The sequence below is a fragment of the Fukomys damarensis genome, unplaced genomic scaffold, assembly GCF_012274545.1.
Source record: "Fukomys damarensis isolate Sample0158 unplaced genomic scaffold, DMR_v1.0_HiC HiC_scaffold_22, whole genome shotgun sequence".
NCBI lineage: Eukaryota > Metazoa > Chordata > Mammalia > Rodentia > Bathyergidae > Fukomys > Fukomys damarensis.
This window is the reverse complement of record NW_022900934.1, coordinates 9,701,260-9,726,990: the sequence shown is the minus strand read 5'-3', so window position 1 is coordinate 9,726,990 and position 25,731 is coordinate 9,701,260. Positions and strand designations below refer to the sequence as shown.

The window sequence follows — 25,731 nt, the reverse complement described above, 5'->3', positions numbered from 1 at the left end:
ATTTAGCTCAGGGGTTCCATGCCTGCCTCTCAAACGCAAGGTCCTGAGTTTGAATTCCGGTATGGGGGAAGGGGTATACTGTAAAGCATAGAGAGGAGACCAATTTGGAGGAGCCCCATAGGTTTTTGTAAGGGGAAGTCAAATGTCGTGTGACTTGATGTGGTTGTGACAGTCGCAACTGTAAGTCCAAGAAGGCCAAGGACTAGAGCTGGAATGGAGAGGCACACTGCCTGCCTAGCACGAGCACGGCCACGAGTTTGATTCCCAATGCCACCAAAAACCAGATAAAACCCAGGAATCCCTTCAACACTGGAGATTTTTCTTCCCTGAATTTAGTAGTGCTAGGGATGGGACCCAGGGCCTCGCACATGCTAGGTAAGTGCTGTCCTGCCCAGTTCCACCCACAGCCCAGCAATGAATCGCATGATATGAGATTTGAGCATCCAGCAACTTGGATGAAAAAGAATTGTATGTTCTTAGGCTTTCCCTGCAGTGAAGTCTTTCCCTTTAGTCAACTTGGGATCCAGGAAGGAAGGAAGCCACAGCAGTGGGTTCTGTGATCGAGGCAACAAAGAAGTCAGGTGTTTTCATAGAACATCTTGGCAGTGGTAGTGATCTTGAAATCCATTTATGCGCTTCACTACTGCCAAGCAAGGGTAACTAGCAAGAACCAGTAACTAGTAACTGCTGGATTTGCTCGGGTTTAGTGCGTGAATGGAGGAACTCGGTCTTAAAGGGTTAAGTGGCTGCTGGGAAGGTTCTAGAAGCTTCACTCGGAGGCAAGGAGCTTGACTGCAGACAGGCGTCTCTGTCTCTGTTGCCTTCGTTTTCATCTCTATTAAAATAGAAAAGCCAGACGTGATTACACTCTTGGGAGGCCGAGGTGAGGGGATTGCTGCAAATTCCAGGCCAGTCTGGGCGACATCGTGAGTTCAAGGCCAGCCTAAACTACATAGTGAGGCCCTGTCCCGAGAACAGAACCAAAACATAGCAGAGCTCCAGCTGTGTGTGAGAAGTAGCAGGATTCTATTCCACGCATCTCTGGAGAGTGGCTTTGTACAAGTTGAAGTGGCTGCTTTTACTCACAGATGTTCAAGTTCGTTATCACTGAAGGTCAGTATGGAAGTGAAGTTTACTCCATGATACAGCCATGTGCCTTCGTTGTGGGGGGGCTGTCACACTGGCCACTCCTGTAGTAGTACCTGTCCCAGCATGTGGACAGCCAGGACATTTCCCTCGTCATCCCACAATACCCTTGTGTGAAGTTTGACTTCACCATTCTTGCAAAACAGAAAAAGACAAAAAAAAAAGACTCTCTCCACCTCAACACTTCTATCCCAAATGCTTCTCTCCCTGATTCCTTTCCCTCCACTTCCTAGATTAAGGAAGCTCCTGGAGACTGACGTTGGACACTGGAGTCCCTCACACATAGGTTTGATTTTCTGGGCCAGGCGTATCACTTCAGACAAGTTCGCTTCTCTGAAACACATTTTCAAAGCCTTTCATTGTGAGGTCATCAAGGAATCCCACAGGGGGGACATATTTTTTGGTGGCTCCCAAAGCTTTTTCCTCCTATGCAGGACTCTGGTTGGTCAACCCAAGCCAGAAGTCTTGCTTCCAATGGTCAAAGGCTCTTCCCAGTTTACTGGTGATACAGGAAGGATTCTTTTAGATGTGCTCTTTTCTGTCCTTCAGACAGGTGGCTATATAACCTCCAGCTGGAGGTCAGCCAGACCACGCGGCCAGAGATGGGGTCCCCCACCCCCTTCCTCACCCCATCAGCTTGGCACAGAGGGTGGCTTCTAGGACAGTGGGCACGGGGGGCTGAGGGAAAAATCAGGGTGCAAACTTTCACTTAGAAGTCAACTCCAGGGTGAGAGCTGCAGCCCGGGTGGTGATGGCCACGGCAACTGGTGGTGATCATTGCACGTGTGTTTACACACGTTTATCAGGTCCTTGAGTTGTGCACATCCACTGCCTTCATTTGTCAAGGAAATACTTTAAAAGGAAGCTTCTGTAGGACAGTTCCATCACCACCCACCGGAGGAAGGTCTGAGGTCCCTCTCCTCCGTCCTCCCATTGGGGCAGGGAGGGCCTGGGGGTCTGGGGAGGCAGTGGCCCCAGGTGCACTTAGGGTGGGGCCTAAATTTCAGTGATCAAGATAAATGCTGTCATGCAATTGTTTCAAAAACCAAAGCGAATGCAAAAGAGGTTCACAAACAAAACTTGCAAACTTAAACACAGGGTCGAACTCTGCACTTGCACAACCTACCTCGCTCCCATGCCAGGCCAACTTCCGATAAAACCTGGTTACAAGAGCAAAGTGAATTCTCCCAGAACACACAAACACAAAGTGAGGGGACGTGGATGAGCTGTGAGGTCAGGGTTTACTGATTTTATTTATTTAGGTACTGGGAGCGAACTCAGGACCTTGTGCTTGTGAGGCAGGCAAGGTGCCACTGAGCTACATGCTCAACCTGATTTTATTAACATAGTGCATTAAAATACTGTTGCTTCTCAGCTGGGTGTGGTGGCACACTCCTGTCCAGCACTCTGGGAGGCTGAGGCAGGAGGATCGCAAGTCTGAAGCCAGCCCGGGCAATTTAGCAACTTAATAAGACCCTATCTCACAATGAAAAATAAACAGGGCTGGAATGTAGCTCAGTGCAGAGGCCCTAGGTCCGGCCCCCAGTACCTGCTCCTCTCCCAGCTCTGAAGGGACTGAGGAGCCCGTGCAGGTGAGGATCGTGGATAGTACCTCGCCCAGGGTTAGGACTCTGGTGTCACTTTGTCATGATGGTGACAGGAATCGAAGCTCATCCTGTTTCCTGAAGAAATTCAATTCAGGGATAAAGAAAAGAAAATATCTTTTCTAGAGTATCTAGGAGGTAGCAAGAAAACTCCAGCAAAAGGGCCAAGAGAACCCGACTGGGATTCTGTACTCCGGGGATCATCAGCTAAGCTGAATAAAAGATGGAAAGGATCTAGCTTTTCTCAGTCCCTGCCCCAGAACTCACCTTCCTTAGGAGGCCCAAGAAATTCAGATTTGCCACAGCCTTCCATTGCCTTTATCCTAGGTCAGTGACCCTGTTGCTCATCCCTAGGGGTCAGCAAGCTGTGGGCCTCCAAATCATGGCCTGTTTTGTGAAGTTGTGTGTGTGTGTGTGATACTGGGAGGGATTGAACCCAGGGACACTGATCTACATCCCCGGTTTTTTTTTTTTTTTGGTACCGAGGATAGAATTCAGGACCCTGTACTTGTGAGGCAGGTGACACCACTGAGCTAAATCCCTGGCCCACCCCAGCCCTTTGGTGAGACAGGGTTTCTCTAAGTTGCCCAGGCTGGGCTTGAATTTTCTATTCTCCTGCCTCAGTCTCACAGAAAGCTGGGAACTACAGACATGTACCGAACGCTCAGTTTATAAATAAAGGTTTATTGGCATACAGTGATGCCCCTGCCTTTCCCTGTTGTTGACAGCTACTTCAGTTATGGCAGCAGAGTGGAGAGATTGTGCTGCAATAGCAGAGGTAAACAGACCTAAGTGGTCTCCACAGGGAATGGGGCCAAAAATCCCCAAATATTTACTATTTGTTCTTTTTCCAAAAAGGCGCGCCAGCCCCTGGCCCAGGTGAAGTCGAAGAGAAAACCTATTCCTTCATCAATCCCTCTTGCAGCCTGACTCCACTGACGGGGCTGGCATAGAAACTGCCACCTTGGCCTCTGTCATGCCTGCAGCCCTTTACCAGTAAAGCTGTTTCCCCGATTTGGGTCATAACTGTCTATACTTTACGCTTCACCTCAGCAGGTGCAGGCTGCTCACCCCAGCTCCTGCACAATTCTATTTAATCCCATTAACTGCCACCTCCTAATTTTCTTGCCCATAAAATAGGGTTAAACCACCTCTATTCCTTAAAGTTTCCTAGTGTTAGGTTTCCCTCAGAGCTGTTTTCTAAACCTCAAAATCCTTGCCAGCCTGCTATACTGGAAATGAATCCAGGGCCTCATGCACCGTTAACCAAATATGCTCCATTGTTAAGCTTACAGCCGCCGCCCTTTAAAACTTTTTTTCAATAGGGTTTTGTTAAGTTGCCCAGGCCGGTCTTGAACTCACGATTCTCTTACTTTGGCTTCCTTACTTTGGCACAAGAATGTGCCATCACACCCAGAAGCCTTATTCTCTCATTTTTAAAACAAATCCTACTTATGTCTGTGGCAGAGAGTTCAGCCTCTTTTAGTATGTTCTAGTAAGTCACTCTTTCCAGTTCTGATCAAAACGCTACACAGGAGGGTGTGGCACATCTGATCTGCCACCTTCTTTTTTGTGACATTTTATTGGACACGGCCATTTTTTTTTTTTTTTTTGGTACTGGGGATTGAACTTGGGTCCTTGTGCTTGCAAGGCAGGCCACCGAACCACTGAGCTAAATCCCCGGCCCTATGTTCTTTTTTCTTGTAGTCTTCTAGTTGCTTTTGTGCTAAAGGCACAGAGCGGAGTAGTTACAAAAGAGAGTTTCAAACCCACACTGCCTAAAATATTTAGGACCTGGCCTCAAGCCTTCTGCCTTACCTCTGCTGTACTGGGAATTCAAATTTGCTGAGCGATACCAGGTTGCACCTGAGGCCCCTGAAGTCCACATAGCCGTGAACAAAGCTGCCTGTGGAGGTGGCGTCCTTCCTGTTTATCTGAAGTGCTGTAATGCCCGACGAACAAGAGACGCTTGTGTGATTTCCATCTATGAGTTCCCACTTGAAAGGTCAACAACCTTCTGTTTCTATAAATGCAGATAAGACTCCTGACAAATAGCAGAGAGGTAATAACAGTGTGTAGAGAAGCCCTGGCATCCAGGATCCCAGCGCTTTTCTGACCAAAAACAATAGTCCCAAAGCGAAGCCATCGGGCACCTGTACCATTTCAACTTTTTCTTCTTCCACTAGAGGGTCAGCGGTGCACGTCCCCCTGCCTGCTGCAGAGCTCAGGTGGACCCAGGGTTATTCAGCTGGCCGACACAAAATAATCTTTGTACCTCTTGCTAGTGCATGAGCAAAACATCGCCTACATTCAATCCATAGCATTCTTTCTCCTAGTGTATACCAGGAACGATACTTAGTCCATTCCAACAGCAAAACTGTTCGGCTTAACAAAGGCACGTAAGAATTTGTATTAAGCAATGATATGAAGAAAAGATGCCAAAATAGGACAAACAAAGCAACTCTGAATAGATGATACTGGAAAGCCATCGCCTCCTAAACCTTAGCTCAAGGGTACGAGGTGGTTAGATTTTCACCTCTGTGTTATGCCGCACACACTAAATGCTTTCTGAGTTGTTTCACACATCACACATCCCAGAACCAAGCCCAGGGCTCAGTGGGCCCCTAGACTTTCCCCCGCTGAATACAAACAGGCAAGTTTCCAATTTTACAGCCCACAAACACGGGCTGGGCCAGCGTTAGCTTGATCTTTGGCGCCACCTCCAGGTCAGAATGCATTTCCCCTCGCGGCAGGACCGCGAGAAAGCCCGTGTGCATTTAACGAGTTACTGAACGGGAGAACCCCCCTCCCCATGACCGTCTCTAGAGGAATGGCCATCAGTCTGCAGCTGAGTTTGCCCTTTTATTATAAAACATAAAAGAAAGCACACAAACGTGTCGCTGATAACCACCATCCAGGTTAAGAAATAGAACTTTCCCGTCACTGCAGACCCTCCACAGGTCCCATCCTCTTAACCCTTCCCATGGTCCACCTCAGGTTAGCTCCAGATGTCTGTGCTGGCTAACTAAACAACGCCGTCAGAGGCGATCAATTTTAAAGGTGGCCTCCGCCACGAAGACGCTCTCCCTCCCGGACAGATCGCGGCTCAGTGGTCCCTGCATTTGATTGGGCAAGACAACTTGGCCAGGTTCTTCTTGCAGGGAAGACAGCACCACAGTGTCGCTCTGGCCTCTGTGCTCACACCACGGTCACAACGAGCACCGCTGCTGGGGGCCGCGGAGGTTGGGCCAGACCCGACGGCCACAGTCCTCCCTCCATGGCCTCTCTGTGGACCCCCACTTGAGAGCCTGCTCTGGCCACACTAGAGGTCATGGCTGGGCTCCAATGGCGCCTCGAGCTGCCCCACAGAGACCAGGGGGCCGAGCTGCACCGGGGCAGTGCCTTCAGGAGGGAAGGTGACCAAGTTCGAGTTCTTGTTGTCACTCTGGTCGCTGTGCTGCTTCCGGTGGCATCTCAGAGAGTCGTCCCTGACAAAGGAGGCGCCACAGGTCTCGCAGCGGAAGGCCCTCGGGGTCACTATCTTGGCCACGTGGTGGGAGCCACTCTCTCTGGGCGCCTCCTTGCCCTGCGGGGCCCTGTTCTCCGTCTTGGCCTCGTCCCTGTGCATCCTGTCAATGTGCTTGGCCAGGCTGCTGGGCCGCTTCGTGTCGAAGCTGCAGAAGTCGCACTTGAAGGGGCGGTCCTTGCAGTGGACGCGGCTGTGCACGCGCAGGGCGGCCGCGCTGGAGCAGGAGTAGCTGCACTCGGGACACTTCTCGGGGTGGTCGGCCTGGTGCAGCCGGCTGTGCTCCAGGAGGTCGGCCCGGTCCCGGCCCTGGAAGGCGCAGTGCAGACACTTGAAGGTGTGCTTGATGCGGATGTGCGACTTGAGGTTCGCTTTCATGGTGCAGCGGACGTCGCAGAACTCGCACTTGAAAGGCTTCTCCCCCGAGTGCACGATCATGTGTCTTTTCAAGTCCGAGCTGATTTTGAACTTGGCGCTACAGAGCCAGCACTGGAAGGGCGTGTCTCCTAGCAACGGAAAGTGGGTTTCCATTAGAGCTGGCCGCAGGACGGAGCTCCCCCCAAACATGGCTACATCAAGGTGAGTGGGTCCTGTGAAATCCACCTATCTGCTACTTCTTGATAATGGCAACACTTACCGTGTGGATTAGCTCCACCCGCACAGCAGCCAGGAGTTCAGTTACCCCCGTTTTACAAATGGGGCAACTGAAGATTGGAGGTGAGGTAGCAGAGATCTGAACTCGGGCCTCTGATGGCGTTTGAGTTTCCAGGGTAAACTCTCATAATTGACTTCCCAGAATTGAATGTGGGAGAGGTGAGAAGCAATATACAAGTTCTCCAAATACAGCTCAGAATTATGGACGTGCTTACTGCAGTATTTACGCTGCATCATACCACTAGACTGGCTTGTTACTAAAGCTTGCTAGTTTTATTAACTACAGGTTACTTCTGGTTTATAAAATGAACACAGGAGTATGACAGCAGGAGTGCAGGCAAATAATAAAAAGCCATACCCTTGTCTCTAGAGTCCTTTCTCTGAAGCCATTGCTAAATATTTTCAGGCATTTGGGGGGTTTTTACTTTTTCATTAGTGGACTATACGTAGGGCCAAGAGTCTTGCTTGTCTTACAGAGCCAGCTGCTTCCTGCGTACTGATGCTTGTGATCCCTGCTCTTTAGGGTTACTTTTCTTTTTCTCTTTTTTTGTGGTGCTAGAGATTGAATCTAGGACCTTGTACATTGCCAGGTTGGCCTTGTATTTGGGATCCTCCTGTCTCAGCCTCCCAAGTAGTTAGGATTCCAGGAATGTGCTGTTGCGTCTGGCCTTGTGTTACCCTTTCTGAACTGAGCAATAATCTTATACCCTGGTCTATCAGAATGAGAAGTTCTTTGAAGATCTCTCTCTTCTTTATACTAACTTTGCACTTTTTAGGAATAGCTTTATTTTTACATTTCAATTTAAAGAATGTCCATTCTGCCCTGTGAATTCTTACACATAAGTCATTCTCAGATTTCAACTTTAAAACCAAACTACAACTAATTCAAATTAAGACCAAATATGTGATATTCTCCAAGGCCAAACACTGGCAAGATCACAATCACCTCCTCATAGGGCCACTTTTGTATCCTGGATGGTGGACAGTGGCATTATCATCAAGGATACATTGTCATCTCTCCTTCCTGCTCACGCAGAAGTACATTTTACCTTGCTTCTTGATTGCAAAAAAAAAAAAAAAAAAAAAAAAAAAAAAGAATCTCACATAATCTCAGAAGTCATCCAGTCTTTTAATTATATAACTTTTCACATAGAATTTTAAATGGTTTTCCTGAGTTTCTTATTTACTTTTCTCATTTAATATTCTTTCCAAGTATCATATTTCTCTTTGCCATGATCCCAGGTAATTATATTTAGATCTTCATACATAAAATATTTCATGCCAGTTTCATTTTCATCAGTTTTACTAGGGCAGATGTTCTGGTAACTTAATTGTGGTGACTGGGAATAGCATCTTAAGCCCTTGCTTATACTCGATTCCAGGCTCCCACAGAGATAGGTTAGCTGGGTCCAAATTCAAAATTTGAAGCAATTTTCCAACTTTGAGGACACCTTTCCACTGTCTCTAGGAACCAAAAGTGCAAAACATCCTTCTAGGTATGGCTCTCTCCTTCTAGCTTCATCCTGACTGGCGTATCGTGAGCTCTCTCATTCTTTCTAGCCTCTTAGAATTGTGAAGATTATTTGACTTTCTCATGCCTCTTTTCTTTCCTTCCAGGCCTAACAGGAAACTAAAGTTCCACCTTCTTGTTCTTAATTCTCTAAAAAGAGTTTTGTTTTGTAATCTCTGGGAAATTTTATTAAACAGCTAGCAGCCAGTTTCAATGTATGCCTCTTTGTTCTAGGTCTTTATAGAACTATTTGCAATGTAACATTTCTGCCAGAGGTGGACATCCAACTAGAATGCAAAAGTTTTTGTCTATTGCCAACATACTCTCGATGCCGGGATTATTTGTTAGAGTTGCCACACATTTTCTGTAAATGGCTCAGAACCCTTGCTCGACCATATTTAGAAAGGCAGGCAGGTTTAAGGATGAGACACAGATGTCATGACTGCTACTGAGCAGGTTGAGCAGTTTTGCCAGAAGGCTTTGGCTTTTGCCTGTGCTCTGTGGCCTTATCTATGTGTCCCTTCCAAGAGGCTGTCAGGGCACTCAGACACTGGCTGGAAGGGCGGTTCCCAATTCCACAGCTGCTTGCATTCGCCTGCTACCAAACAGCTCCATAGACTCACATTTCAACGTGAGCATGTTCTTGTCTGCTTAACATCGCCCATGAATTCACTGAAATGCTATCTCGTGAGCCTCAGGAACGTCCCAATCCTCTTACCTTTCCACGTCACATGAAGTCGGTCCTATGTAGCTTCTGTTGTTTAGGTGAAGTCCCACAAAGAGGAAAAAAAGCTTCTAGAACTAGAAGTTTGTAATTTATAGTGCCAGTCAACTCACTTCCCTGTATTCCTGAATTAAGCCACGCAATCGGGGTATAAATCAAAATACGGAGATGTCTAGTTGATAGGTCAGATTTTTGAGATATATCCTTGGTCACCTGGCTGTTGTATTTGGTATCGGTCCCCAGATGGATTCTATATACTGCATGAACTTATACAACTCAACTTTACTGGAGCTGTCATTCTGGCAGTGAAAACCTGGACAAGCCTCATAGTCACAGATTCTACATCCCTCCGCGTCTACCACCAAGCGATTTAAGTTGCCTGCATCTTAAGTAAAAGAAAGTTCAGGCATTAAAGAGCAGTAAGGTCCCGAGTCTCTGGGCAGGGGCTTACCGGTGTGGGAGCGCAGGTGCACCGTGAGCTGGCTGGAGTTGCGGCTGGCGTAGGGGCAGAGCTGGCACTTGTAGGGCCGCTCGTCCGAGTGGATCCGCAGGTGCTTCTTGAGGCTGCTGCTGTCCACGGCAGCATAGTCACACAGGTGACACTTGTGTGGCTTCACACTTGTGTGGCACCGCATGTGCATGGTCAGGTTGTCTTTCCGGCTGAAGCACTTGTCGCAGAACTCACACTTGTGTGGTTTGTCTCCTTCAAACACAGAAGGGTTCAGAGTTTTAAGGGTTTCTCGATCAGGATGCTGTGAAGTCTTGGGCACATGGGCCTGCTGCCTCCTTCTGTCCCAATGCCCGGACACAGAAAAACGAAGTCTAAATTGGTAGAATGATAATATTTTTATTTTCACTCTCTCTAATTGTAATTTAGCATTTTGCACAAATCTGAACACAGGCAGTAAACTATGCTGATAGCAGGACTTGGGGCCTTTGCTGTACATGTGAGACAGGGTCTTGTCACACGGCACCCGTGGCACTTTCTCCCAATGTTGCTCTGCAGTTTACACCCCGGCCATGAGAGCCGGACTTTAAATGCAGGTGAGGCCTGTGCTACCGCGTACACCATCACTGCTGCAGAGAGCCTCTCAAAGTCTGGATTCCGACCCCGTGGGTCCGGTGGGGCCTGGGATTCTGCACTCTGACTCTGACAGACTCCCAGGGAGCCTAGCAGATTGGATAGCAGGGATTTGATGCATTAAAATATCACACATTTAACATTTGGAGAGCAATGACATCAAAATACAGCTTTAAAATGTGGCATATCTTAGGCATTGAAAAGCATCATTCTGAGAAGGGTTATAGGCTTTCCCACATCGCCAGGGGTCCATGCAGAAAAATAAGACTGATAACAACTTTCACTGGGGTTCTGACAGTGGCTGCTCTGCCGGTGGGGTCCATGAAAGGAAGTCCTGAAAAGCACGGCTGTGGGGCGCGCTGTGTGAACAGCAGTCCACAGCTGCTCTGTCCACCGCTCCACCTGACTCCCGTGTGCCCAGGACCAGACATCCACGTAGTACGTAAGGGTGAAATCACCCACACTTTCTAGGAAAGTGATGCGACAGTCATTTCAGTGCTTGACAGCATAGGGAAAGATGTGAAAACTATGCTTTGACTCATTTTAAAGGAGGCACCTGATGCCAAGGGCAGAAGTACAAAGTAGGAATAACGATATCAACATTAGAAGCCTACTTCTCCTATAAGGCGAAGTAAATGTCTCAGGTCCATTTCAAGAGAGCACAACATTTGAAATTTAATCATCATTCCTAAGTACACATCACACCACCACGGATGCCTAGGAATAACAATAGACTTTTTAATGTGATAAATGATCAAGATAAGAAGCCCAGGGATTCTAACCTTAAAATAGTGGCTGAGTCAAAGCATTTGCCCCCCAAGAAATAAGACAGAGATGGTTTACTTTCACCACTACTCTTCAATCTGGACTCAGCAGCAAAAGGCAATGCACTCAAGATCAAGAGAAAACCCGCGGTCTCCATGTCTGCTTTGCAGAAGAATCAGCTTGAACTACTGGAATAATAAATGGGAGGACAGCAAGGAGACTGGGGATAGCACACACCTCATGTTTTGTTTTTGGTATCTGGGGATTGAACTCACGACCTTGTACTTGTGAGCCAGGCACTGGTGCCACTGAGCTAAATCCCTGGCCCAGTACACAACTCATTTTAACATAGTTTCGCCTCTTACAGCACTCTATAAAGCTTCTACTGTCCTCTCTCATACATCCCCAGTCCACATTTTGTTTTTTTGCTACTGGGAATCGAATTCAGGACCTCACGCTTGCAAGGCAGACACAGTGCCACTGAGCTAAGTCCCCAGGGCCCCCAATCCACATCTTTGCCCTAACGATAACCATATTTCTCTTTCTGAACTGGGAGATGGGGAAGGAGGGTGTAGTAATGGATAAATCACTGGGATATATGGGGGCCTGTGATTCACTATTTTAATTTCAGCCAGCCTGATGGATACAATGAAGTATTTGAATTTAATTTGTACTTCATTGCTGAGGACCTTTTCATGTGACTTACTAGCATTTCTATTTCTTAGGTGTCTGTTCATATCTTTTGCCACTAGAGTTAGTTATCTTTCATTTGAAGAAGTCTTTATATGTTCTGAAAAGTAATTCCGTGCTCTGTTACAAATTTCCTCTTGTGGAACACTTGTTTTAATTTTTTATTGGTGTCTTGTAATCTTTCATCTAATAGTATTTGATCAATTTTCTTCTAAGTAGTTTGACTGCCCACTTATACGACATATCTGCCCTCCGACAGTTACAGGCTTGAGTGTTTCAGTTGCTCCCCTTGGAATGGAGAAGTGAAGCCTGTAATATTTACCCTAACAGACCATGGACTGTCCCACAGCTGTCTCTCCTCCCTGCTGACCTCAAATGCCACCTGGACCAGGGTTTCGAACTTGCCCTCCCTGCATACCCATTTCCATACTCTATTCTGTTTCCTATTTGCTTATTACAATTCTACTACCACACTATTTGAATCCTAGTTTTTTGAGACGGTCTCACTACGTAGTTGAGACTGCCCTGGAACTCACTATGTAACCCAGGCTGATCTCAAACTCACAGCGATCCTCCTGCCTCAGCTTCCGAGTGCTGGGATTACAGGCCACCATGCCCGGCTTGAATCCTAGTTCTATTATAGACAGCTAAGTTGGGTAGAAACATCATAGGCAGCACACAGGGCTGGGCCCTGGAGGGAGTCAGTGCAGAAGATGAGAACACATCACAACTGCGGCGGGAGATGCATCTGTCGAAGGCCAGGGCCTCAAGATAAAAGACAGAATGACCAGGCCTACACGCTTCCCCAAAGCATGAGATCATTGGTATCAGTTCCATGGTATTTTAGTTTCTAAGAAAGTAAAAGGTCTTAATGTCTAGGAATTTGGCTACTTTTGTACCTTATTTCCTTCAGGTGTATTTTGTTATTGAGAAAGCAGGTATGGATATGGAGGTAGCAAAGAAACTCATTCTGTTGCTAAATTCAAACAATATTATTTTACTGAATTATTAAAAAAATTTGAAAACACACATTACATACATACATGGGGTAATCAAAATATAGGGTAAATGTTTAAATTTTAAAAAGGTATTTAGTAAAGAATACTTTGCCCTTAACCCTCACTTTGAACACACTTATCCCACCCTTTTTGCCATCCTCTGAAGCCGCTCTGGAAGTCCTCTTTTCTAAGTGTCTTTATGAGGTATGAGAAAAAAAAACAACCCACGGTGAATGTCACCACCAAGTGCCATCCAATGAAAAGGCAGGTGTGAAAACACTACAGCTTGTCCTCCTTTACCTTACCGGATGTGGCCCTATAGGACTCCTGGCTCTTCCTTGAAGGAGAAATGACCATGAAAGGTAAATGTTTTGAATCCATTCAGAGCATCAAGGCAGCCACAAAAGGGAAACTAAAGATATTCATGAAAGAGAACTTCCGGAACCGTTCCAGTAAAGTGGCAAGAAGGGTGGGACAAGCATGTTTGAAGTGAGGGGGAATATTTTGAGAGGGCTACTGGAAATAGGTTTTACTGTAATAATTTTTAATTAAAATGTTCACCATGTTTCACACACACACACACACACACACGATTATATATGATATGACTGAGATTAAAACTGTTCTTAATTCTCCATCCAGAAACGATGTTGATATGTGTCTTCCAGTCAATATTTTACATGGAAAATAGAAATAAAATGTTTTATTTTGCTCTTGCCCTCTTCTACTGCCCCCTCTATTTCTATTTTGTGACTAGAGGCATCCCTAGTCCATCAACGTGATGCTCTAAAAGTTTTTAATTCCAGAGTATTTGGATTTTCATATTGGGATACTCAACTAGTAAAGTCCATGCAAATATTCTAAAATGTAAAAAAAACAAAAACAAAAACCCTCCAAAATATGAAATGCTTCTGGCTCAAGCATTTTTGACAAAGGATAACTGACCTGCATTTAATTTTTCTGAGGTAATCAATGATATTAACAAAATGGATTTTTTTCCCTACAGTATAATGAAATGGATCAATGTTTTGCAAGAAATTGCACAAATTGGTAAGCGAGTATTTCCCAAATGACTAATGTGAGATCTGACAAAAGCAAGCACTGGTAAAAGCCACTTGAGGTGCAAAAGAGACCAGTGGGTTTGAGTTGAAATTTGAAAAAGTCACTGACATGGCTGCAGATTCCACACAGCAACGAACCCTTCAGAAGCGACCCTTGGCTGTGTGTTTGGGGAGAACCACTCCTAACACGTGAGGTCAGATCTTCACACACGTGTCACTGCCAACCAACATGACGCGTGGCAAGGGACTGCATGCAGAAACAGACACAAAAGTAGGGCCAGCTGAAGTGAGAGACTTGCAAAAGTATAAACAGTGCTACTTTTCAATACGTTTGCCTTGAAAAACAGATACTTTTCATAAAAGTATTATGTTAATATCTAACAGGCTTATCGTTTTCAAATGAATTTTTCCAGTTTTAGCTTCACTCTCTAATATTGCAACAGAGATGGAAGAGGAACAAAACTTGATGGGAGCCTTTCTTCAGGTCTTATGTGTAAAAGGATCTGGAAACGATGGTCACAACGGATGCTACTTCCGGTCATGCCCTGAGGGAGGGATGCCGGGAGCTTTCCAGGCCCATCTCCTACTTTCCATTCATTAGTAAGGAGACACCAAGAACTGGAGCAGTTGTCCTGCATCCAAAGATACAGCCTAAGCTTACATCTGCTAGAGAAGCAATCTATCTGACATTTGCCTCTCTGACTGGGGGCCAAGGCCTTCCCTGTACTTCCTGTGTCCCCAGCATGCTTTGCGGTATGCCATTAAAACACTGTTAGTCCAGCTCCGGCACCTCTCTCTAGGTAAACCTTGGCACTGTGAATATTTCCGGGCTTGCGGTGTTCTGTGCATTAAAAGATTTAAGCAGCACCTCCAGCCTCTCCCCACTAGATGGCAGCAGCACAGCCTCAGCTGAGAACGACCTCTCAAATAACTCACCGGAGAGTTACCCACTCTCAAGAGGCTTAAAGCGGTCATATTGGTAGAATCTTCTCACTTTCCCTCCCAAATTGCTCCTAAAATCCTCCTGACAGCCGTGTCTGTGGGGCTAAGGACCAAACATGTCATCGAGAGAAGGAAATGATCTACCCTCCCCAGGCAAAACCGACTTTCCGTTCTGATTTCTATCAGACCATGGCCCTTTCTGGCAGACTACTAGTTAGTTGCCCAGAGGGCTCTCTCCCCTCAGGGCTGGGGCTCTGCAGGTGGAGCGCATTCCCAGTCCTCCTCCATGCCTGGTGTGGCCACAGTTCTCTTCTGCATACATCCCATGAGGACAGGAAGAGCTAGCTGCTCCTGGGCCCTGGCTGCAGAGTGCGATACTGTGGGTGCCGGAGGCCTCGCTCCTGCTTCCGGCTCATGAAGATATTCAGAGGGCTGGAGCAGCTGCCTTGGACCCGGAGGCACTGTGCGTTAGCATGGCCATGTCTTGGGACACAGAGGGTGACTTGCTGCAGCTTCTTATTTCATTCATTCATTCCATTATGAGGGGGCTGAGCTCAGGGCCTTTGTGCTGAGCAACCCCCTCCTCTACCACTTGTGAGATAGGTCTTGCTAAGTCCCCAAGTTGCTGGGCTTGAGCTTGGAACACACCTGCCTCAGCCTCCCAGAGTGCTGGGATTATAGATGTGCACCACCCTACCCAACTGACAGTTTGCTTCTTAAACTGTGCTTGAAAAATGAAATAAACCCCATTATGTTTAAGCCACAGAACCTGGACTCCATGAGAGCAAACACACCAACACCCTTGCTTGTACAGGCATGTATAGGTTTTATCCTCTAAATGAAGGGTTGCCAATATTTTTTTGTAAAGGGCCAGAGAGAACTATTTTAGGCTTCTTGCCCTAAAATTATTGCTCAGCTCCACCCCTGAGGCTGGAGTCCGCAGATCTCTGCCTCAGACCATGGCATTCCTGCCTTGGTTTTGCATGTCTTATCTCTCTGTCCTGAAAGGATGCCTTCAAGCAGTGATCTTACCACCCTCCCCAGGATTCCTGCCCGTCCTTTGCCAATCTCTTCCTCCTGTCTCCTCCACTTCCTGTCCCAAGCCCACCTCTGTAAGCCAAACTTCCTGTTGTTTACCTAGCCCTGAACCCATATCCGCTTCCTTACCGAACTGCGGAACAAAGGAACGGCTACCTACCCGTGTGGATTCGAAGGTGGCGGTCCAAGTCTTTCATGCCATGAACAGTTTTGAACTGGCAACCTAGCAGAGAAGAGAGAAAATGCAGCTCTTAACATCTATGCAGTCCCCGGCTTGTCATGGCTTGACCTACGATTTCTTGACCTTACGGTGTGGTCGTACTCCCATACAACCGTTCTCTTTTCGCTTTCAGTATGGTAGGCAATAAATTCCACGAGGTCCCATATTTTATTAGAAAACAGGCTTTGTTTTATAACAAATAGAGACTGCCCACATGTCACCTAAGGTAAGTGGTGTAAGCACGTTTAATGCAGGCTCGGATAGGTTAGGAACATTCAATGCATTTTCAACTTCAAGTGAACTGAGCAGGATGAGACTCTTAAGTCGAAGAGCCTCACAGAAGCTACTCTGCACCCGGGGACCTGAGGCTCTGGGAATCCCATGCTGAGCTGTGGACTCTCGGGACAGAAGAGCCTGAAGGAGGTCAGGTGGGCCGTGGAGATTCTCACCCACGTGACCGTTTGAGAGCAGCGTGGAGCTGAGTGTGGATTGTGCGCAGCCTGCGCCTCCACGTGCCAGGGTTTACGTCTTACCTGGGTAGCAGCAGTTGAACGTCCTCTCTCCAAGGGTAGCCGAGGGTTCCCTTGCCTCAGAGGGAACAGCGATGGGAGGGGACTTCTGGGTGTCACCACCTTCCGTGGAGAGGCCGCTTGGTTTTGGCATGTTGTCACCTAGCTCAGAAGCTGCAATTGAGGCATGAAGTTTCACTTATTTTTTTTTCCCCAAGTCAAACCACCAAGGTAAGTCCAACAATAAGTCTGAGCTTATTTCATCTTCCATCACCAGCTCTTCAAAGGTATTTTGAAAAATGCTATCTTCTTTTTTTTTTGGTACCTGGGATCAAACCCAGAACCTTGTGCGTGTGAGACCGGTGGTAGAACCACTGAGCTAAATCCCAGGTGCAATATTTTGAAAAATGAACCATGTAGTCAGGCCTGTAATCCTAGCAACTGGGGGGCCAAGGCAGGAGGATCATAAGTTTGAGCTCCGATTGGGAAACTGAGACTCTGTCTTAAAAGAAAAAATAAAAAAGGGCTGCAGATGTAGCTCAGTATGAAAGCTCTGAGTTTGATCCTCAATTGAGAAAAAAAAAAAAAAGATAAAAGAAATCAGCAATGGTGTAAACCCCAGCTACTTGGGAGGCTTGAGTTTGATTCTAGACTGGGAAACTTAGTGAGACCCTATTCCTCTGTTTACTCTTCCATACTGCAAAATGAGTGAATAGAAATGTAAGCCATGCACATTCTTTTTTTTTTAGACAGGGTCTCACTATGTAGTTGAAATTGACCTGAACTCACTATGTAGCCCAGGCTGGTCTCGAACTCAAAGCGATCCTCCTGCCTCAGCCTCTTGAGTGCTGGGATTACAGTTGTGTGCCAACATGCCCGGCATAAGCCATGTACATTCTAAGTAGATTCTAACGAGTCATCTTCCTTTAATAACCTATTTCCTAAAAATAACAAGAGACAATGGGGTCTCAGTAGTAACAGTGGCATAATTCCAATTAACAGCCACTGGGACAGCCAGGGATTTAGCTCAGTGGCACTGTGCCTGCCTGGCAAGTGCAAGGTCCTGAGTTTGATCCCCAGTATCCACCCCCTCAAAAAATCAACCTCCCCCAACACCCCCAAACCCCCCAAACCCCAAAAAGCCACTGGGGTAATGTGAAGACCTAGTTTTTAAAAACAATATCCAATTCATCACAGACTAATACTTCTGTAAATGTAATCAATGCAAATCACAAGAACAATGAAGACAAAATATGAGTGCAAACATTATTATCAGATAGGACAGATCTGCTGGGTGTCCCAGCAATATGAAGCTGCTAATTTGAGAAGCTCACACCCAAATTTCTGATATGTTTTGCTTCGGTTCAATAACAGGCCACCAGACACACTTCAGACAGCATTGTCGTCCAGGATAAAATGGGAGTTTTAATAAGTAACTTGAAAGAAGAAAAGCGGAGGACAGCAAACCAAGGACAGAGAGACTCGAGTCAAGCATCTAAAAGGACATCAGGGTCTCTTCAGGCTCCCAATTTCAAACACTGCGAAAACCACTCAGCTGGTGAGAAATGCGCAGACTTCCGGGAAGTTTGACATAAAACTCCTTGAGTTTTGGGGGCATGAAAGTAAAATTAAAAGTTTTAGAAAGCATTCCCGTGATTCAGGCCTGGATGCTGACGTATTCTCAAGTTCTGTGGGAAGGGCTCAGATCAGCGCCTTGAGACCAAGCCGACCCTCAGAAACGCGCCTCAGTTCTCCATCTCCTGCAGTCTCAGTTTCCCCCAACTTGCCAGCCGCCTGCCCGTTGCTCAGCTCCCACTAGCTCATTGCTTGAAGGCCAGTCATGTTCTGTCCACCAGGCCTCTTGGTCCTCAGACCAGTGGTTCCTCTCAGGTCTTGATCTCAGTAAAACCTGTCCGTGGCTGTGGGCTCGATTCGTTTTTGTCCTAACATTTGGTGGCTCGTGTGAGGTGCGGTCTCCCACCTCTTTCTCCTCTCACCCTCCTCTTTTACACCCAGCGGGAGTGGAGTCCGGGACGGTGACCCTTGAGTCCATCACCCCAAAGACTGGCGGACGGGGAAGAGGCCACCATCACACGTGGCTTTCTGCTTCTTTCTCTGGCTCCACCCTGGGTCGCCACCGTGGACCGCATAAGGCAGCCCGTGGGGACCCGATCCCTGGTACACCAAGATGAGGGTTTTTACCGGCCTGCCCGTAGCTGAGATGCGCTTTCTGTTGGGGCTCCCATCTCTGTCTTATTATCTCTCCTTTTCTCACCTTCCTCATGAGCACCAGCCAACGGGGGAGACCAGTAGCCCTTTCCTGCTCGCTTTCTATGCCAACACCGGACACCTAACTCGGCCCAGGACTGGTAAGAGCCGCCCCACTACCTCCCCCTTGGCTAAAGCTTGCCCTAACCCCTGCCTCCCCCTAAGCATGCCCGACCTGTGGTCAGCGGGGTCACTGGAACATGGATTGTCCCCACAAGAACACCTTCTAGCCCCTCGTTCACGGCCCCAACCAGGACCGGAAGACCTGCCTCAGCTACCTGCTCTGACTCCAGAGGTCTGGAGGTGCCTCAATCCGCTGTCCCCCTGCCAAGTGAGTCCCAGGAACGGGGGTGACCGGGATGGTATCTGCTGAGGCTGTTTCTCTTTCCTTATCAACACTGGAACCATTTAACGGTCCTCCTTAAATTTCAGGGACCTTTTTCTTGTTCTCCTGTAGCCATAGTGGATGTAAAAGGGCTCCCCCCAAACCCTTCAGATTCTTCTCAAGGTCTGCACCACTGGGGAAACTACCCTATTACATCCCTAGTCATACCTAGCTGTCCTATCCCTTTGTGAGGTGGAGATTTGAGGTATCAGTTGGCCCTGTCGATGCCAACCCTCCCGGAACCTACTAGATTCCTGCTCCTTCGCCAGGAAAAACAGAAACGATGCCAGCTTAAAACTACTGTCACATAAAACCCCTCACCTATGGAGACACCTAAACAAAATTCCAATGCTGAGGATGTCTTTCTGCCTGCTGCCCGGCCCACTTCTGTCCCCCGTCTCCTTTAACCCAGGTATGGGGTGCTGTCACTCCCAAGCTGCACATCACACCCCTGTAAAAATTTCACTTAAGGATCTGGCTCACTTTAGCTCTGTGCACGATAACCCTCACCCCAGGGACTGCTGATCCTAACTAATTCCTGCTCACATGACCCCTACCCACCCAGTGAAAACAAAGAAACAACAACAAAACACCCAATGGTTCCTTTTGTCTGGATCAAGACCCTGGACAAATTAACCCAACAGTCAGCCCCATCCATCCAGCAGCTCCCAATCCCTGCACCTTCCTCTCCCAGGTCCCACCCCCACACGGCTCACTTTCTGGCTCTCGACCACGAAGGTGCTTTTAGTACCCCTTTGGCCCCACAGCCTGCAGTCTTTCCCCGTTCGCTTGGACGGCGCTGCCCCTCAGACCCTCACTCCCTCCTCCCCAGACCCGCACGTTCCTCTCTGGTTGAATCGGTGCCTTCGGACAGAGGTCATGACCTTTGTTACACTCCTGAAATGCGCTCACAGGGTCAACTGGCACTTCTCGTTGCTTTTCTCCTGGATTAAAGACGAGGAGTCCGCTCTTCATCCAGGGATGACCAGGAGTTCAGGTTTCACCCTGGGAATCAGTATTCCCAGGAGCGAGGCTTTCCCGGCCTACTAGAAACTCCACTGAGGTCCTGTCTAGTGTTTCTTCCTTTGCTTCTTTTGTGATGGGGACAAGCTCCCTCAAGACCCGCCCAACTCCCCTCCAGCCTGCCTCCTAAAGCACTGGGACCCACTGGGCCATCCACTCGATGCTCTCTGCAAGGAGAGATGATAGGAGACGATCCTGCGTGTCCAGCTTCCCTCTGGCTGCGCAGTACCCCGTTCTCCGTTCTCCTCCTCGCTCGATGTAACTCAAGCCCCTTTTTTCCGTCTGCAGCACTGGTATCACCCTCCTCCCCTCCCTGACCCAACCTTTGCTGCCTCAGGCCAGTTAGCGTCCCAACAGGACCGACAGTGACACCCCACTTCTCTGGCTCCGGGAACCTCCTCACTTCAACCCAACCAAAACACAGGGACCAGGAGCTGCCAAGGTGTCCCCTCCATCCGAAGGGCCTTTCCAATCTCTAACCCTTCTTCCTCCCGATTCTGCTCTACCTGCCATCAGATCTCTATCCCCAACACCAGTGTTCAGCACCACGCCTATAGCGCCCCAGTCCTTACTGCCGCAACACCTGGAATTCTCTAGCCACCTGGCAGGCAAAACAAAGCAAAAAGCGACCCAGTCCATGGCCCTCGTTCCTCATTTTCTATTCAGAACTCATGCTTGTCTTACATGACTGGCCTATTTTGAGAAACAAACGAACACACACTTATCTATGTGCCCCAACCCTCTTCCGGGGCTCCCCTGTCCTTTCTTGGAAACTCCCTTTTTACCCTGTTTTATTAATCTGCTTCAGAGGTTTCTCACCAACAGAATTACAGCCATCTCTCGGGCGGTCCACAGACCACCTCAGGACAGTCCTTCTCCAGACAAGGCGACTGGCTTCCCATTGCCCCCATCCGCAGAAAGCGGTCAGAGAACAAGATGGTACCCACTTCTCCGTATCTTACTGTAGAGCCTGGCATGGAGGAGGCAGGCTGGCGCCTCGAGACCCAGGCGACATTCAGAAACAGCCCTTGGTTCTCCAGCTCCCACAGTTTCAGTTTCTCCAAACTCACCAACCACCTGCCCTGGCTCAGCTCCCCCTGCTGCTCCCTCAAAGCTCAGTCACGCGCTCTCTATGGACAGCACTCGAGCTGCCAGCTGCCCGCGCGAAGGACAACCGCACCGGTCCACTCCCAACTCCACTTTTCAGCTTCCCCTCCTTAACCCTAAAAGACCCGAGTCTGTAAGACATGGGCGGCGTGGTCCTCACACGAGCAGGGCCCTCTCAGGTTTTAATCCCGGTGAAGCCTGTCTTCTGCTGTGGTGCTCGTTGCCCCTTTTCCTAACAGAACGATACATAGGTTTTGGTTCTAAATAATCCAGGACAAGAGAGTAGTTGGGATGCACGAGAAGCAAGGTTGGCCACCAGCAGGTCACTGGTGCTGAGGAATGGGTCCCCGGGGGTTGGCTGTCGCTCTCTGCTTCTAGTGCTTAGTACTGCACCAGACCACCATTCACGTACACAAAAATGGCCAGATGACTTCATATGGTTCAATCTAGTCTGCAGACTTAAAAGTTTCTGTGACAGGGGCTGGGGATGTAGCTCGGTGGTTCTGCCACCTGCTTCACAAGCACAAGGACCCGGGTTCAATCCCCTGTACCAAAAAAAGAAAAAAAAAAAGTTTCTGTGACAAAGGCCAAGTGCTCCTGAAAGACTCCAACATGCTGTCTCCAAACAGACTCAAGTCCAAGAGGGGGAAAAACCAACAAGTATTGTCAACATCAAACTTTGGAGCGGGAAAGGAACCAGGAACCAAAACCAAAGACAGCGACTAGCTCATAAATTATAGGCTGTGGTGTAGGATTTCTTTGTGGTCCTAAATGATAATAAATGCTGGATCCTATTTGTAATGGGATGCTTGTAGAGGTGAAGGAATCTTACCACTAAAAACTGAGAAGCGCAGTGGTGAAGATTTCAGCTGTAGGCAGAAGGTCTACTGGGCTAAACGTTAGCTGTGTAACCAGAGGGAAGTTATTGAACCGTTCTGAGCTTCACTTTACTCATCTCTATCAAGAGGCGATAGGGGCTGGGGATTTAGCTCAGTGGTTCCGCCGCCTGCCTTGTCAGGGCAAGGACCCGAGTTCGATCCCCAGTGCCAAAAAAAAAAAGTGTCTGCCTCAGCGATGTACAGTTAAAGACATGAAAAATGCAGGTTCTGAAGGTGGGTAGAATACGTGCTTACAGTCACGCGGCTTCAGAGAGCAGAGTGAACAGAACTATCGGTGCCACCCACTGGCTCTCAGGCACGGTCATGCTGCTCCTACAGGAATCTGGCAATGCCCGAGGAGATGTTTTTGATCCTCTTGGTCCTGTGTGCACCAGTGGGTGGAGGGTGGGGACCATGCTGGGAACCTGCACTTTTAAGGTACTCTTTGGTGATTGTCATGCTCTCCCGCCCAGGGACATCTTCCCGGCAGCAGCACCACGAAGGGAGCTGGTTAGAAGGGTAGACTCTCGGGTCCTATCCCAGAGCCACGGAATCAATCCGCATTAGCACAGCAGTGATCCCAGTACACAGGAGGTCTGAGCTGCCCTGGAAAAGTACGACAAAAGAATTTGATGATACTCAGCATTTTCATGTTTCTGATCTAACTACCAGTCACACGTTTTTAATCTATGGATGGCTTGCTGGGTGCAGACCTTTTAAATAAAGGCATGAAAAGTCACACTGGCTACAATAGATGGAACAAGTTTTAAGCAAAGGACCAAGAAGAGGTGGATTTTAGAGCTTTTATGCAGCTAGGAACCCTTTGGAAGGCAGCTGAATGGGTGCTCAGGGGATAGATGAAATAATATCTTTTCCACTTTAATACATCTTTGCAAACCATCAAAAAAATAAAAAAACACCAAAGCAAAACCCCCAAACCTTACAGCCAATTGTCCTCAAACACTAGAATCACCTAGAGGGCTTGCTACAGCACAGGGGCTTGGGTTCTACGCTAGGGTTCCTGATGAGAAGGTCTAGGGTAAAGTCGGTAATTTTATTTCTAATAAGCTCTCCATTGTTGCTGCAGCTATCTAGGGATCACACTCTGAGAATTTCTGCTGGCTGGGAAAGCAAGAAACTGGCTCAGGGCTGAAGATTCAGCTCAGTGGTTCAGGTGCCTGCCTCGCAAGTGCAAGGACCCGAGTTTGATCCCCGGTACCAAGAAAAGAAAAGAAAAGAAAAAAGAGAAACTTGCTCAAAGATGCTGAAGGTTACAGGGCTCGGTTTCCATCTGATGGGAATCCACCCTTAACCCTGGTCTGCAGCCCATGGCTCTGCCTGTCTGCTCCTGGCTCTGGCTGTACATTGCTTAGTACAAACAATCATGTATTAAAGCTAAAACCCACTCAACTCTTCAGTGTTTTTAATTTACAGGACCAAGTCAGATGGAACACTGAAATTAAGTCAATTAATTAATTAATGCGGTATTGGGGGATTGAACTCAGGCTTGTAAGGCAGGAGGCAGTGGCACCACTGAGCAAAATCCCGGGCCCTGAAAACTGAAATATAGATAAGGTATTGTACAGCTCAGTGGATTAAGGAACTGACTGGAAAGCCAGCTAGTAAGTTACAAATCCCATCCTGTCCTTTATTAGCTGTGCGGTCCTCAGTGGGTTACTCAAGTTCCCTCTTCCTCAGTTGTCACATCTGTAAAATGGAGGTTATGGTCCCTGTCTCAGGCTCACATGAAAGTTAAATTTGTTAGTATAGGTAGGAGAAACTTGTGCTGGATACACATATCATGGCTAGATACACATATTAGTTTCATGCACTGGTGCCCTCACACAGTGCAAAATTCCAAGGCGAATCTGAAAGGAGGCAAAGGCTCAGGTGGGTGGAAACTATCAAACTGTACCCTACACTAAGAAGTACCCAGGTAGAGCCTCTTACGAAGGTGAAAGAGGGGCCTGCAGAGAAACCTCACCTGCGGACATTTAGGAACCCAAGGTCAGCGGGAGCCACCCCCTCCAGGTAAGCCAGGGAATTCCCGAGTCTGGGCGTGGCCAGGTTTGACAGAGGCCAGTGGTGCTGCCAGTAACAAGGCTGCTGGCAAATAAAGAGAGGCTCAACCTTACAACAGAGAGGCGGCCCCTTGTTTAGGGTCAGAACCCAGGCGCAGGGTACCTCCGCGGGGGAGATGGCCTGTCCCTGGCAGCACACCCACCCGAACACACAGCGCTTCTCCCGGGCCCACAGCGCCTCCTACAGCTGCTCCAGGCGTCTGGCAGCCCCATTGGCCGAAATTATCTCTGAACCCATCCCCTGGCAATTCGGCAATTCCCTGCTATAATCACTTCCCCGACGGGGTCAGCATCCCGCACTTCCCAGCTCCCTCCATTGGCACAGTGGTCTAAGGCCCTGGAGTTCCAACCCACGTAAATTCACTCTAGGCCTGGGACACAGCGGCCGACACGGTATTTTGCTTGTGGCAGGCTTTCTTTTTAACCCTTAAAAACACCAACGGTTACTCTGGAAGAGTTTGCATTAGCCTCGGAGAAGTGTGGTCCTCAAAGTCCTGCGACAGCCGGTCGGAGAGGAGAGGAAGACCCAGCTCCGAGGCATGAACTGCCCTGGACCCCAAGGACACTTCCACCTCGCCACACCCGGCAAGCGCGGGGAGAAGAGGAGAAAGTTGGGGAGAAGTCCCCAGGGCTTCCCTGAGCTCAGGAAAAAGGAAAGGCGGCGAAGAGAAAGTAGCAACCCAGTCTGGTCCGGCTTTAGAAGTGCAGATCCCGCAGCCCCGCCCCCCGAGATTCCAATGGGGGGCGTGTGCCCGAGGGGGCCGAGGAATGTGGCTGTTCGGAAAGCTCCCCTCCAGCCGAAGATCCCCAGACCACAGCGGGGTGGTGGCCCGGGGCCTTAGGGTGTCCGGGGTTCTCCAGCCCCGTCCTACCCAGGGCCCAGGGGCGGCCCGGAGGAGCCCACTGCCCCGGACCCCGCCCCCAAGGCGCCCACGTTTCTCAGGGCAGAACGCAGAACCCCTACTGGGGCCCACGGTCCCCACCAGGTCTCGGCCCTCCGGACTTCTCGCTCCGCCTGGACCGCTGTTCCCTCGCACCCTCAGGGTCCCCGCGCGGGAGACCGTCCCTGCACATTCCACCGGAGACGCCCCCGCCCCATACCTCGTCTCCCCACTTGTGCGTTTTCCTGGCCCTCATCTCGAACACACTGTACGTTTTACCAGTTTATCTCGATGGCCGACTCTCTCCGCCGGATCACACTCTCCGGAGGACCCGACTCTTCTCCCTCCTGTCCCTCGCTCCCTCCCTCCGCGGCCCCTAGAGGTAGGCTGGACACCGGGTGGGAACAGAGGATTTCCCAGATGCAGTTCCATCCAAGGCAGGGTCTCCCGGAATGCTCACCTTCCAGGGGCGCAGCCCAAGCCGGGGCCAGGAGGACTCCGGAGCCCGACGCCCGAGCACAGCCTCCGAGGGGGGCTCGGAGCATCCTTCCCGCGTGCTCCGTGCGCTCGGGGGAGCTGCCTGGTGCCCCGGGCGGTGGAACTTACAGAGGTGTAGTTCCCAGGGGCGCCCGGGTCCGAG

The 25,731-nt window shown here is 48.8% G+C and overlaps 1 protein-coding gene and 1 long non-coding RNA gene across 6 annotated transcripts in view; one reads left to right on the top strand and one right to left on the bottom strand.

Annotated features, from left to right (window-relative positions):
- Positions 1-5,608: 5,608 nt before the first annotated feature.
- The window catches only part of Zfp64 (ZFP64 zinc finger protein), a 78,770-nt gene continuing 58,647 nt past the window's right edge, over positions 5,609-25,731 (bottom strand). Inside the window, exons 6-9 of the mRNA XM_033766953.1 lie at positions 16,493-16,642; positions 15,900-15,962; positions 9,616-9,867; positions 5,609-6,782 (exon numbers count right to left, since the gene is read on the bottom strand). Of these exons, the coding sequence (XP_033622844.1) occupies positions 6,073-6,782; positions 9,616-9,867; positions 15,900-15,962; positions 16,493-16,642 (1,175 nt within the window). The 3' untranslated portion in view covers positions 5,609-6,072. The remainder of the gene's footprint in view (positions 6,783-9,615; positions 9,868-15,899; positions 15,963-16,492; positions 16,643-25,731) is intronic.
- LOC117287215 lies at positions 17,948-23,265 on the top strand. Of its 5 annotated transcripts, none has more exons than XR_004518416.1 (4): positions 17,948-18,026; positions 18,756-18,837; positions 18,955-19,067; positions 23,217-23,265. It is a non-coding gene; the product is annotated as an uncharacterized LOC117287215 (long non-coding RNA). The 5 variants fall into 5 exon arrangements; XR_004518415.1 differs by lacking the exon at positions 23,217-23,265 and adding an exon at positions 20,953-21,047 and having other exon boundaries at positions 18,991-19,067; XR_004518414.1 differs by lacking the exon at positions 23,217-23,265 and adding an exon at positions 20,953-21,047.